Here is a 13,798-nt window from a genome sequence, read left to right on the forward strand (position 1 = left end):
ATTCCCCTACATGTATGTAATGGACATCTTTTCTCTAGTTGCTTTCAAGATTTATTTTATCTTTAGTATTAAGTGTGCAGTTTGATATGCTTAAGCTTTATGTGTGTTTATTCTTTTTTTTTTTTTTCCCGGTACCAGGAATCGAACTCACGACCTTGTGCTTGCCAAGCAGGCTCTGTGCCGCTGAGCTAAATCCCCAGCCCCTATGTGTGTTTATTCATCTTAGGGTTTATTGAACCTCTTTGGGCTGGATGTTGATTTTTTTCACCAATTTTGGGGAAATTTTGACCTAATATTTCTTCAAAAATTTTCCTATCATTCTCTTTCCTCTTTCCCCATGGGAATCCAGTTACATGACTATTAAACCATTTTATATGTCCACACGTCACTAAAATTCTTCAGTCCTAAATGCAGTTTCACCTCACCTGTATTACGCCAATATTAATTGTCCTAACTACTATGTATTTACTGTTTGTACCAGGGATTGAACCCAGGGCCTCACACATGCTAGGCAAGCACTCTACCACTGAATTACATCCCCAGCTCTACTATACATTTATCATATAGGTCAATCTTCTGCCCTTCCTTCATTTGACCAAAATGCCTTTGGATCTTCCCTTTTTCGTATTCCATATAAATTTAGCATAGACCGGTTAAGTTCTATAGAGCACACTACTGGGATTTTGATTTGATTTTCATTGAATTTATACTTTAATTTAGAAAGGAATGACATTTTCATGATACCAAGTTCTCCTATATACAAAATTGTATATACATCATTTATCTTTAATAAATAAAGCTTTATAATCTTTTCATTAAGGCATCTGTTGTGTTTTTTTTCTCCTGTAATTGTTTTTTTTTTTTTTAAGCACATTTTCATTTCCGTTTTTTGAGACAGGGTCTCACTGTGTAGTTCAGGGTGCTCTTCAATCACTAAGTAGGGTAGGCTGGCCTCAAACTCAACGCGATTCTCCTGCCCAGTCTCTCCAGAGCTGGGATCTTAGACGTGCGCCACCACGCCCACGCCCAGCTAGAAAGTACATTTTCTAACTTGTGCCGCTGGTGTGCATATCATTTTTTTTAAACTCAGCCACGCCGCTGAGGTATAATTTGGGTGGAAGATTGTTTTGGATTTTCTAGGTATGCCATCAGCATGCTCCTTAAGTTATGTATTTAAAATTGTTTTAATTAGGTAATGTAATCATCGCTAAACGTAAAAAGGTGTACGGTAATACTCCCCCCAGCCCCTTCTTTTTAACCACACGCCTCACAAGTAACCACTGTTAAGAATTTTCTTACGTACTTTGCCAGGGTTTCTTAGTGCTTACAATACACACAAGCAAATAAAATTTAAATTCTTTCCACTGCCATTAGCAAAATATAGACTTCGGCACTTAGCTACTCTCCCTTCGCGACGCGGGGGCGCGGGCGAGGCGGAACCACCGAGCTGCGCGGCTAGAGCGGCGGGAAGCCGTGGTCCGCGCGCGGGGGCCGCCGGGCCGGGCGCCCCCTCCTGCGGTTCCGTCCGAGGCCGGGATGTGGGGCCCTGTGCGTGTCGGAGGCCGAGGCGGGCAGTGGCCTGGTTCTTCCAGAAGCACGAGAGTCCCCGGCCGGGGTCACCGGGGCGCGCGGGCACACGGGCAACCGTGACGTGGGAGCCGCTGGGCGCTTGCTCCTCCGGACACAGGGTCAGTCCCAGCCTCTCCTCGCGGTACTGGACACGAGCTAGTACTTGAAGTCTGGTTGCTTGTTGGCACCTGGCCTGTAGCAGGGACTGTCTCTGTGACTCGCTGGCCAGTCCTTTAACCTCCTTGTGCCTTAGCTTATTGCTTTGTAAAGGGGGAGAATGATATGCCCTCCTTCGCTGAATGTTTTGAAGGTTAAGTGAGTTCCTATGTGTAAGGCATCTAAAATGGTCCCGAACAGAGCGCAAGCACAATTTAACGAAGTGCCATTATTATCAACTGTGGCACCACACTATTTTCAGTAAACAGTCTTAGTGACTACCTTTTTTTTTTTGGCCTTTTTACTGCATTTTAAATGAAAGTATTATTGATCAGTTCTCTTTGTAATGGATGGTTTCTATATTTTAGGAGGGAAAAATAAGATACGCTGAAGAAGAGCCTGACCCAAAGCGAAGACTCAAACTGGTTATGTTGAGATGCTCAAAGTCCCAGAGTTTAAAACCTGGGAATTTAAAACTTTGGCTCGAGACTCAGAACCAGCAGAGAGGTTTGTAACAGTGTGAAAAGGGACTAAGAACAGAACAGGGCTTACTCTTAATTAAAATTCAGGAAGGCCAGAGAACTGTACTATTACCTGGTATTAATATAGTACCTACTACATGCTAGGTGGCATTCTGATAATGTTATACCCAAACTTACTGAATTGATAATGTTATATCCTGATATACAATCTGATAATGTTACACCCAAACTTACTCACATTTGCTATCACCATATCTTTCAGATGAGGACAGTGGGGATACAGACGTGTGATTTGCTGAGCTCTCCCAGCTAATAGGTAGTCAAACCAGGATTATAAGCCCAGGAAGCCAGGCTTCAGCATTTGTGTTCCTAACCAGACTGAAGGGGCCCTGCAAGAAAACAAACAGAAGGAAGGAAGGGACAAGTGAGCTTCTGAAATGGGCACCAGCATCAGTCTGGCTGCCTGAGAAGAAGCCGTGGAAATAGTAACTAGAGAGCATCCCTGGTAGCTTCCACAGGAGCAGTCTCGGTGGCTTTGTTCATGGTTTGCTGCCTGTAGTGTTTTGAAGGCTGAGAGGTGAGGGGTCCTGTCTGCAGGGCTTTCTTTGAAGGAGGCAGGCCTCGAAAGAGAGAGAAGAGTAGCAGGTGGTTGAGGAGCAAAGAGCTGCTAAGGACCAGAAGCAGCTGCTGCCCTCTTTGGGGTCAGCACTTAGTGATGTGTTCTGAGTTTTTATTTTTTAGAGAAACTCAAGCCCCTCCAGCCCAAGTGGGGAAGCCCTTCTTTCAGCTGAATTTGTCAATTTCAGGCAGTTGTTGGGGTAATCCTCACATGAGTGCATGCAGCGTTTAAAAATTAGTCCTTTTTCTTTTGATCCAGGACCTGTCATCTTTTCTTTCTTTTTACCCTAAATTTGGTGCCTTGATCACAGGGAAGACTTACTGTTTGTTTCCTATTGCTGCCTGATAATTTACCAGACATTTACAGCTTGAACAAAATGGACTCATTATTTCCAGTTCTTGAGGTCAGAAGGCCAGACAGGCTCCGTTGAAGTCTCTGTTTTGGGTTTTGCAAAGCTGAAGTCAAGATGTTAGCGCTGAGCTCTTATCTGGAGGCTCTGGGATGGAGCTGCACTGAGGCAGGTGCTGGCATTAAGGTCCTTGCAGTCAGTGTGGTCAGCCTGAGAAGACATCGAGTCATAAGCAAAGACCTGGGGACTAGGGCAGCAAATCTTTGGGGCCGTATCTGAATTCAGCTAACCAGAGACCACGTAGCTAAAGGATCACTGAGTCAGTCGTGGAGAGGGGCTTCCTAGAAAGTCCAGGAAGTAGTCTGTCCAGTCTTAGTGTCTCACCTAGTCAAGTGCTCAGGGGCTGCTAGACCCAGCCCCTGGGATATTTGGAGAGCATTTATTGTGAGGTACGGGTTAGCGGTGGTGGAAAGAATGGTGCCGCAGAGGCTCTTGAATACAGAGAAGAAATCTGCACAGCTGCTCCCTGGAAAGAACCCCACCTCCTGGGCTGCACAGGGAGCAATTTGCACGCTTAGTAACTGACAGTGGTTTTGACCTTTCTGGCTTCTCCCGCAGAAACACCACTCGCTCCTCAGTGAGGCTGGTCGCAAATGATGGCTAGAGAACTGAGCGAACGTGCAGGCCTGGGTGCCTGCTCTGCAGAGGATGAAATGGGACTTGTGGTCGTGAAAGTGGAGGAGGAAGAGGCCACCGCCTTGGTGGAGGAGAACAGTGTTCTGGCCCCAGAACGCGCCCGCTTGTGTTTCCGCGCCTTCCGCTACCTCGAGGCCGCTGGCCCCCAAGAGGCCCTGAGCCGGCTCCGCGAGCTCTGCCGCCAGTGGCTGCGGCCCGAGACCCACAGCAAGGAGCAGATGCTGGAGCTGCTGGTGCTGGAGCAGTTCCTGGCCGCCCTGCCCGGGGAGCTGCGGGCCCGGGTGCGCACGCAGCACCCGGCAAGTGGGGAAGAAGCTGCTGCACTACTGGAGTTTGTGGAGGGGCAGCTGGAGGAGGCGCCGCTGCAGGTAGAAAGAACAGGTTTGGTATCTGAGAGCTGTGGTTCGTGCTGTCCTGAAACCTCTGGTTGGAGTGAGGGCATTCGATCCAGGAGGCGCGGTCTCTCTGTACCATGGGCCTTTTTGGAAGTGAGACAGAGTATTCTGGACCCTTTCTCAGAATGCTGTTTATACACAAGGAAAAGGTGAAGGATTGCAAGGAACATAATCCCATTAAACTTCAGTTAGGAAAGTATTAAAAAACTGTGATAAAGCTAGATAAGTGCATTTTATTGATGTGCTGAATAATAAGACCTAAGGATAAGGCTAATAACTTCTCATTTCAAAGTAGTTATAAGGGAGAATGACTTTGGAGATATTGCCCACTTCTAAAGTGCTGTAGAAATGTACACATTTTCTCTTGGGAACAAAGTCCTGGGACTGCTTACGACACATTGGTTTGTTGCTTCCATTCATAATTGGAGGAAGTGCTACGTTTTTCTTAGAGATTAGTTGAGAATAAGACTAGTTATTTTCCTAAATCCACCGGTTTTGAACCTCTGGTAGGAAATGGGCTGGTTTTACCTCCATCTTTCCTGTTTTATGAGCCTAGTCCCACTTTGTGGCATGCAGTGTCCTAGTACAGCTTCCCTCAGTGACAGGGCCAGCCTCCAAACCAGTAGCCAGGACAGCAGGGTTCTTGACTTAAATCAGTTGCACTGAGTTCTGTAACACTGAAGTCATTTTGAATCTCTTAACTTTGTTCTTTATAAAGAAAAGGGAAGCTCTAAGGTCTACTTGGGAGAGTAGCTTGAAAACTGTAATTTAACCATAAATGTCTGTTTAGACAGAAGCCTGAATGTACTGAGGACATCCCATATACCAAGCCCTCCGCTGGGAGACCTCACGTACTGTGATTCGGTTTACTAGTTCCCCCAAAGCCGTAAGTTATACTCACTTTTGGAGATAAGGATGATATTAGTATTTTTTGAGAATTTCCCGCCAGTTTTCAAAGGGTTTTCATAAAAGCACAAATGTGTACAAAGAGAGAACAGGGTGGCTTAGAGTGTGAGCTCCAGAGTCCTTCTACTGAGCTGCAGTGTTGTCAATATAGCTGAGCAAGTTGAATAAGCTACAGCAATGCCTAGGAAATGGAACGTGCTTACACGTAGCTTGATAGACATATTTCATGGATAAATAAAAGTCAGTGAATGTCTTCTAGGTCTCAAGAGGCCAGGGACAAGCACTTCTGGGTTGTAAGGCGGAACTGGTGACAACAACCCAGATGTCACAGAGTGGCCAAGTCCAGGCAGTGAAGCCTCTGCTCAAGCCTGCATCTCAGGGACCCAACCCCTCACAGGACACAGGTGAATATACCCTCCTGGCCTGTCTGATTTCTACAGGCCTCGCCCAGTTTCACCATGGGGACCCTGAAAGATCCACTGACATTACTTTTTGTGCTTATCACTGATCAACTGTACTTTGAGACTGAGACTAAAAGAGAAAATACTAATGCAGTGGTCAAGAGATTTCCTGACCAAACCTAGACGTGGTAAGATGTCCCTAGAATTTGGGTTTGGAAGGACTTGGTCCTCCATTCTTTCAACAGGAAGTGCTGGCCTCCCTTGTCGTAGCCAGTGTGTTTGGCACTGAGGATACAGCCTCCAGTGAGACAAAATCCTTCCTGGAGCTTCCGCTCTGTATAGAAGATGCCAAAGAGAATCATTAGTAACGCAATGTTAAATAGCAGTGATTCCTAAGAAGAAAACACAATCTGTAAAGTCAGCCAGAATATCTACCAGTCATAGGATGATTGCAGTTTAAATGACACAAATCTTCTAACCTTAGGATTATTAAAATAGCATGACGTTCACTTGGTAGGAAGACTGTCCTCGGGTGACCTCTCGTACCCGAACATGTGTAGAATCCTTGAGACCCACAGCACTGGGATGCCCAGCCAACATTCAGTCTTCATTTCCCAACAGAAGTTGTGTCCCTGACCACTTTGTGTCCCTTTCGGTGTTTCCCTCCTATGAGGAAGTCTCCAGTTCTTGACTTCTTTCTTGAATCTGAGCGAGTTGTGTGCAAGCAGACTCCCATTCCTGCCTTTCTGGGTTCGGCACTGACTGACTTAGTTTTTCAAAACCAAGGTAAAATGGACCCTCACAGCTTCTGAAGACATACTGAGCAAAGGTTCCACTCTCCCCTAGCAAAATTCACAGGAGATTCAAATGGCAGAGTTTTTTTGTTTTAATTCATTTCCCCACTCCACACAAGCGTGCTGCTTTCCTGCGTAGTTTTTACATCTTTCATCGTCACAGAACGCTGCGGATGTCTTTAGGCTCTGGGGTTAGAGCCAGTGCGGCTGGGCACATTAGAAAGGAGCACTTTGTATAAATTTGTGTGGCAAAAATTGGTAATGAAGTTTTTGAACTCAGATGCCCCATGGCAGGGAGGCTGGTGCCCGGGCAGATCTCATGCAGGGCTTCTTCCATACTAGTTGCCCAGGGAGGCAGCTGCAGAGAAGATGCAGTGGCACCTGACGGGCTCCCTCCAGAGTCCCAGGTAAGCCAAGTCCCCTCCCTCTCCCAGTGCCCTGCTTCCCAGGCAGCCACTGTCCTGCCCACCCCACCTTGGCCCCCATCCTGGACCCTCACCCCGGTCCTAGGGGGATGTGAATTTTCTTGTTATCCCAAGCTTGCTTATCACCAGCTACATGGAAGTGCATACTTCAGGGGCTTGTCCAGTTTTATTAGTGGCTTGCAGTATCGCCTGTGTTTCCCAGGTGCTCCCTACTGCATCTCTTTGGTCATCTTCTTCTGTTGCTTTAGAGGCTGCTGAAAATGGAAGACATGGCTCTAACTCCTTCCCCTGGGAGGACGCAGCTGGTTCCCTCCCAGGTGGACCTTTGCAGAGATGGAAGGCAGCAGAGTGGTGGCCACCCCGGCCCCGGGGAGACTGAGGGTCTCAGCGTGCTTTGCACTGAGACCTTCTGGCCCCGGCAGCCCGTCAGAGCTGCGTTCCCTCTTGTGCATAGAGTCACAATGACCATCTTTGAAACAGCTCCTCCCACCTCTCATCCAGTGTACCTATGTGCCCTGCCAGCGTTCTGGTCAGAGTGGGTGGGAGGGGACAGCTGAGGTGGCTAGCACAGATCTGGCTCAGAGGAGGTGCACGGCAGGTGTTGATTTGTGCGCTGGGGCTGCGGCTCAGGAGTAGAGTGCTTGCCGAGCACACGGGAGGCCCTGGGCTCAGACCCTCGCTCTGGGACAGAGTACAGTAAAATATATGTATTTCTTCCCTTTCCATTCATGTCCCAATGGCTGTTCTGTTTGGAGGCCCTGCCTCTCTCTGGGCACGGTCCAGGATAACATCCCTTATCTTTGGTCATGAGCTAAATTCAGAGTTTTTAGTCTGATGTTTCTTACGTAACACTTCAGAAATCCTTGCCCAGTTTACTGCCGCCTTCTGCTTGGCCCCTTCAGCATCTAGTCCTCAGTGTGTGGCCCTGCCTTTTCTTATTGCTTAGTGACCCCCCCCACAACCGAGCACCATGTCTCCCCAGCACAGTCCTTGGCCTCATCGCCCCACCCCTCCATCCCCACCTGCACCTTCTCCCAGTGCACTGCCCCACTCCCAGGTCTCTTCCTCCCCAGCGCCTTTACTCCTATCCGCATCCCTGCACTTCAGTCCTTGCCGTGCAGGGACCCCTGCGATTCTTGTCTCCCTGATGCTCGTCACAGAGCTTTCTTCCCACACAGGGCCTCACTCACCGTTGCTGGCCCTCGTTGTTTCAGGTGGTGAAATGCAGGCTAAGATCAGGGGCTTGTCTCCAGCTAAGGAGTGTCCAGGACAAGAGCCTGGGCAGACTCCGTGCCACCTGGATGAGGACACTGCCCAAGTTCCTGCTTGTGCTGAAGCTGGTGAATGGGAGGACAGGTTACAGAGAAAGCAGAAAAATGCTACAGGGAGCAGGCGGCACATTTGCCGTGAATGTGGAAAGAGCTTTGCTCAAAGTTCAGGCCTGAGTAAACACAGAAGGATCCACACTGGAGAGAAACCCTACGAGTGTGAGGAGTGTGGGAAAGCCTTCATCGGGAGCTCTGCCCTTGTCATTCACCAAAGAGTCCATACGGGTGAGAAGCCGTATGAGTGTGAAGAGTGTGGCAAGGCCTTTAGTCACAGCTCAGACCTTATCAAACACCAGAGAACACACACGGGAGAGAAGCCCTATGAGTGTGAGGACTGTGGGAAAACCTTCAGCCAGAGCTGCAGCCTCCTTGAACATCACAGAATTCATACTGGGGAGAAGCCATACCAGTGCACCATGTGTGGCAAAGCCTTTAGGCGGAGTTCACATCTCCTGAGACACCAGAGGATCCATGGTGATAGAAATGAGCAGGAACTTCAGCTTAGAGATTCCTGGAAAGGTCAGGCCAAGATGGAAAGCCAGTGGGAAAATGCTAAAACTCCTGTGTCTTATAAATGTAATGAGTGTGAGAGAAGTTTCTCTCAGAAAATAGGACTTACTGAACATCAAAAAATCCACACTGGTGAGAAACCCTATCAGTGTGATGTGTGTGGAAAAGGCTTCACCCGAACTTCATACCTCTCTCAGCATCAGAGGAGCCATGTAGGGAAGAAAGTTCTGTCTCAGTGACCCCATGTGTGCATAGCAGAGTTGGTGCTCATTTGTAATGGAATGGAAGCCACGTGGAGCCTTGCTGGCTACAGAAGTTGTGAGCGGAGTTTTATTTGCTAATACACATCATCAGGTGTTAGAAAATGCATTCTGGCTGAGGTAAATTACAGTTTAGAAGATGATCAAAGAGAACTGAGTTCATGGGAGGCTATGGGAGAGGTATTGGATGCAGTAGGACCTGAGTATTTTGTCCTCACCTACTTGAACTAAATTAGCCTCCAGATTCACTAATTTCCATCAGCCTGCACCTTATGATGTCCTGCTGTGACCATACATTTTCACTATAGTGAACCCACCATAATTGGTCAGATTCATGAAGTCTTACAATCCCCTCTGTGCCTTGTATACAGGTGCTAATTAACATTTATTAAGTGCACCCACGAAGTTACCTACATAACTCAAAGTCTGATGTTCTAGAATTTTGTGGAACCTTTTATCAAGATCAATTTGCTTGTATCTAAAGAATTGAGGTTGTAGATTCTGAATCATCCTATTGCTCTTTTTTGCCACACACACAGGATTGATCGAGTGGGATGAAGTTGGGGTAACTTTGATAGAATTCATTTTTCTTGCCTAGGAATTCTATTCGGAATGCCTTAAGCAGCTTCATCATTGAATCGTTATCAATGTGTGCTATCCATGAATTCCTTTCTTTTTCTCCAATGTTAATTGTACTACTCATGAGGAAGAAAGTTTCTCCTATTCAGTTGGTGTGAGCATCAGTTACGTGGTCAGAATAAAATTCATCTTCTGAGGTTAAGCATCTTTGTTCTTGCCTTTTTTTTCTCTTGTGCCTAAGCAGGAGCCCTCAAAGCTGCAGACACTATACTGCTTCATGTCCCTTGTCAGTAAGCACTGTGTAGTAAACTGCTCGGTTTACACTTCCACTAGGTCGGTAGATTTTACCAAATGGTATTTAAACCAAGTTTCAGAATGGCAATTTTAGTGTTTGACAGTTTTAATCTTCTTACATCTTAATTCCTAAGCCACTTGAATGGAAACAGATCCTTAATTTGTGACAAGAATTTTTATCATAAACTTGTCAGGGAATTTGGTTTGTCCTTAAACACACATTTTAGAACATCCTTTTCCTTTCTTCTTCCTCCTCCTCCTCCTCTTCCTTTCCCTATTCCTCTTCTTCCTTTTTCTTCCTTCTCCTCTTCTTCCCCTCCTCCTCCTCCTGCTCCCAGTAGTCCAAATTTCAGTCTTACGAATTTAAGTGAGAAAACCTAGTTTTTTAGTCTGCACTAGAGAAGTCGTATTTATTACATATCTTTGAAATAGAGTTGCTTTTTAAAAAGTATTTCAGGATGACTGATTTCTTGCAAACTTTTGCTAATGTACCACTTTTAGAAATATGGTTTCATTATTGCATTTACTCCTATTTCTCAAGTGGTTTTTAGCACCAGCAATTAAACCTTCTGGAAGTCAAATATAGCAAGGCATTCTGTTTATGCTTCACAAGTAATGGTTTTGCCATTGTGAAATATTCTCTCTTGCTAACTGTATTTTGTTTACTAGGAGTTGAGTCTTCTTGCAAAATCCTTTGTATCTGTCCAAGTCCATGTTTTTTATGCCAGTTTTCCAGGCTTGATACTTCAGAGTTTTCAGGATTCTAGCAGACACATATAACACATGCTAATATAAATTATTAGTATCATGTTAATAAATAATACAATTATTTTGAGTGACTTTAATAAAAATGCATCACTTCCAAACTTTCTAAATAAGAATAGTGGGCAAAGTAACAGAAATATGTGGCACATGATTATGATATCTGCACTCTGGAAGGCCTGAAGCAGGAGGATTTCAAGTTCAAACCCATCCTGGTTAACTTGGTTAGGCAGTGTTTCTAGGAAAGGCAAACAAAAAAAAAAAGGCTGGGGATCTAGTTTCATAAAAGGCCCTGGGTGTAATCCCTAGTACTGAAAAGAAAATATGTATGTGTATACAGGTGTGTGCACTTGAAGCAAGAAATGAGTATGTATGATTCTGGAAATATCCCAAGTTGTGTATTCTGTACGCTACAGATCCAAGAAGGGCCAATGTTGTGAGCTTCATTCTTAACACTGGTATTTTAGTCTGAGGCTGAGACTGGGAAGACCCAGTGTCCCAGCTCAAGGATGGTAGACAAGAGTATTTCTTCTCTGAGGGAGGGTCAGCCTGGTAGTTACAAGTAAATTTTGAAAAAAGATCTGTAATTTCATTGCCAGCCAAATTCTCCATTCAGGCATATCCCTCTTCCTCTACCATCAGTCACGATTAGAGATCTTTCCTACAAGGGGACTGCCATTCTGGATTGAGAGAGCTGAGGAGAAGATTCACTCCAGCCTGGGGTTCACACTGACTTTTCAGAAGTATTCCCTTGTAGCTAATCTCCCTGAGGCGTAAAACAACAATGTTAAGAGGCACTCTAAATTTTGTGTAACCTTTTTACTCAAGAAACTGGACAATGCATTGGAAACCAAGGTGGAACTTAGTGTCAGGAGGTGAACTATATTAGGTGAGGTGGGAGGGCCCCTCCCCACCAGTCTGGGCAGGAACTTTTTACAGTGTAGCAATAGCAGCCTCTGTACATATATGTAGTTCTGATGTAACTAACCTAAATCATAACCAACCAGACCGTAGAATGTTCATGTATACCCAACCTGACGGTACATGTAGTGTGTGCCCATGTAATGGAGATGAAAACACAAGAATTGTATGAAAGGGTGCAGCTACACCATGCTGGGCACTCGGCCTTTGGACACAAATCTGCTGAGTCAGTGCTGGCACAAGTAAAGCTGCTTCCTGGGAAAAAGGCCTTGGTATCCCATCTCTGTACATGAAAGTCCCTTAGAAAAAACACTGCACAGTGAGTTTCCAAATACTTAGCTAATCCCAAAGAATTACTAGTCTTTTAGTGTTCATTATTTTACATTAAAACTTGAGAGAAGACACTGAGCCTCCTCCTTTTGGTTTTCCCATTTAGAGAATCCCAATCAAATGGCAGAGAAAAAAATTCGAAACTTAGAGATAACCACGGCAAATATTTACTTAAAGTGCATGATGAGTGTTGGGGGTGTCGCTTAGGGTTGAGGGTTTGTGCTTGCCTTGCATAGGCCCACACTAGGCTTGAAACCCCGTACCAGCAAACAACTGTGTTATGAATTTAATAACAGAAGTAGATACTATTGTATTCCACTCACAGATTAACGGCACCAAGGCACAAATTAGATAATTTCCTCAAGTCACACGCTGTTAAGCGGATTCTTCATACTCAAGCATCCACCTATCCCTTTCCGGAGTCATGAGGCACATCATTTCTAAACTGAGGAGGCAAATCTGCTTATTCTCAACAAAGAGGCTCTCAGGGCCGCTCACATGAGGTGCCATTCCTCGCTTTCCCTGGCTGCTCCCGAGCTTCTGGCCTAAATTCTTGCCAGACTACAAGGGCTTGAAGCTCAAGGTGGGTTGGAAGCTTAAACCTTAGATGCCCCTCCCTCAAGGTCAGAAGGGTACAACTTTTGGCCCCTCTAGCCCACGGAGGTCTGGGTCTTGTTTCCTAAAGTGATGCTGTCAGAGTGGCCAGGCCAAGACTGCCATTAGGGGGTGCAGCTTTGTCCCCACTGACCCATTGTGTTGGGAGCTTACCTTAGCAAAACACCAGCAAACATTCTTGTGCACTTGCTGTGTGCCTAGCATTTTGAGTATGACTCACTTAGTCCATATAACTGCCTGTTTAGGTAGATACTGTTACCACCACTCTACCTGTGAGGAAACTGGGCACATATTAAATGACTTGCTTGCCCAAGGTCCTTTGCCTTGTACACTGAGATTCCAGTCCTGGCCATGTCTCTAGAAACTGTGATCTTACACTTGGCCTCAGGGACATGTGAGACATTTGGCTACAAAAAACTATGGTATCTAAATGGCCTCTCCCCTTATCCTAAGTCTAGCCCTGAAGTAGGCAGAACTACAGTGTGAGACCAGAGCAGTAAGATACAACACGCATGAGGAGGAATAATGGAGACTCTGCTGCAAATCAGAGGTGACAAACCTCCACCCAGACAGCCCTCTGCCTTGAGGAGGTGAGTGGCAGGAACAAGCTGACCTGTCTCCAGGAGGTCAGGCGAATTCAGGGAGCCTCAGCTGATGGATGGGCTTCAGGTGTGAACAGTGTGGGGCGTCAAACCCGTGAAACCGAGGACAATCACTGTGCGTTCCAGGCCAGCCTGGGCTGCATAGTGAGACGCTGTCTCAAAACAAAAACAAAATGTGTGAAAACTCTACTAATTATACCCAGGAACATCTGGAGGGAGAGAGAATACAAAGAAATTCAAAGAAAATGAGCTGTGGGAGGGGCTATAGTATGAGAACTTTTCAGTGTAATGGGGTGAATGTGGGGCAGATTACACTGAAGGCCATAAAATGATTAGCGCTAGGTGGAACGTGCACTTGTTGCATAAATTATGCTTTTGTGAAGGCCGGGCACCATTTGAACCATAACAGGTAATTTTTTTATTGTATTTATTTTATTCACAAGATATAAGCAAGACTTACATTCCTTTCCTGTTGGGACTTTTCTCTCCCAATAATTTTATATGGAGGCCCTTGAATGTATCAGTTATAAAACACATTAAGATGAAAATATCTTAAAATTTACCAATACAACCAGTACTTTATACAAAGAACTCTATATAGTTTATCAGTGTAAAAAATACACTGTGAACTGAATATAAAGAATGTTCAGTTATGTTATTTTGTAGAATTATTTTTCTCATCTCCCATCCTGATTTTTCTTTGACTCTCTGGAATGTTCAGAGATCTGTGAGACTTTTCCCGTCATCTCCCAGCACCATTCTGATACCTGTCTTCATTACTTTTTTCTTTCTTCTTTCTTTCTTT

General features: G+C 45.5%; 1 protein-coding gene and 1 pseudogene across 1 annotated transcript; one reads left to right on the forward strand and one right to left on the reverse strand.

The window, feature by feature from the left end:
• Positions 1-1,478: 1,478 nt before the first annotated feature.
• Positions 1,479-9,671, forward strand: LOC102011519 (zinc finger protein with KRAB and SCAN domains 3). The gene is made up of 5 exons (XM_005398966.1): positions 1,479-1,688; positions 2,094-2,232; positions 3,794-4,239; positions 5,432-5,576; positions 8,007-9,671. Exons 3-5 carry the CDS (start codon positions 3,829-3,831, stop codon positions 8,867-8,869), a joined length of 1,419 nt encoding a protein of 472 aa, XP_005399023.1. The 5' UTR covers positions 1,479-1,688; positions 2,094-2,232; positions 3,794-3,828; the 3' UTR covers positions 8,870-9,671.
• Positions 9,672-13,661: 3,990 nt separating this feature from the next.
• LOC102007529 overlaps positions 13,662-13,798 on the reverse strand; it is a 2,992-nt pseudogene continuing 2,855 nt past the window's right edge.

This window comes from Chinchilla lanigera, unplaced genomic scaffold, assembly GCF_000276665.1.
Source record: "Chinchilla lanigera isolate Chin_1 unplaced genomic scaffold, ChiLan1.0 scaffold00064, whole genome shotgun sequence".
NCBI classification, from domain to species: Eukaryota; Metazoa; Chordata; class Mammalia; order Rodentia; family Chinchillidae; genus Chinchilla; species Chinchilla lanigera.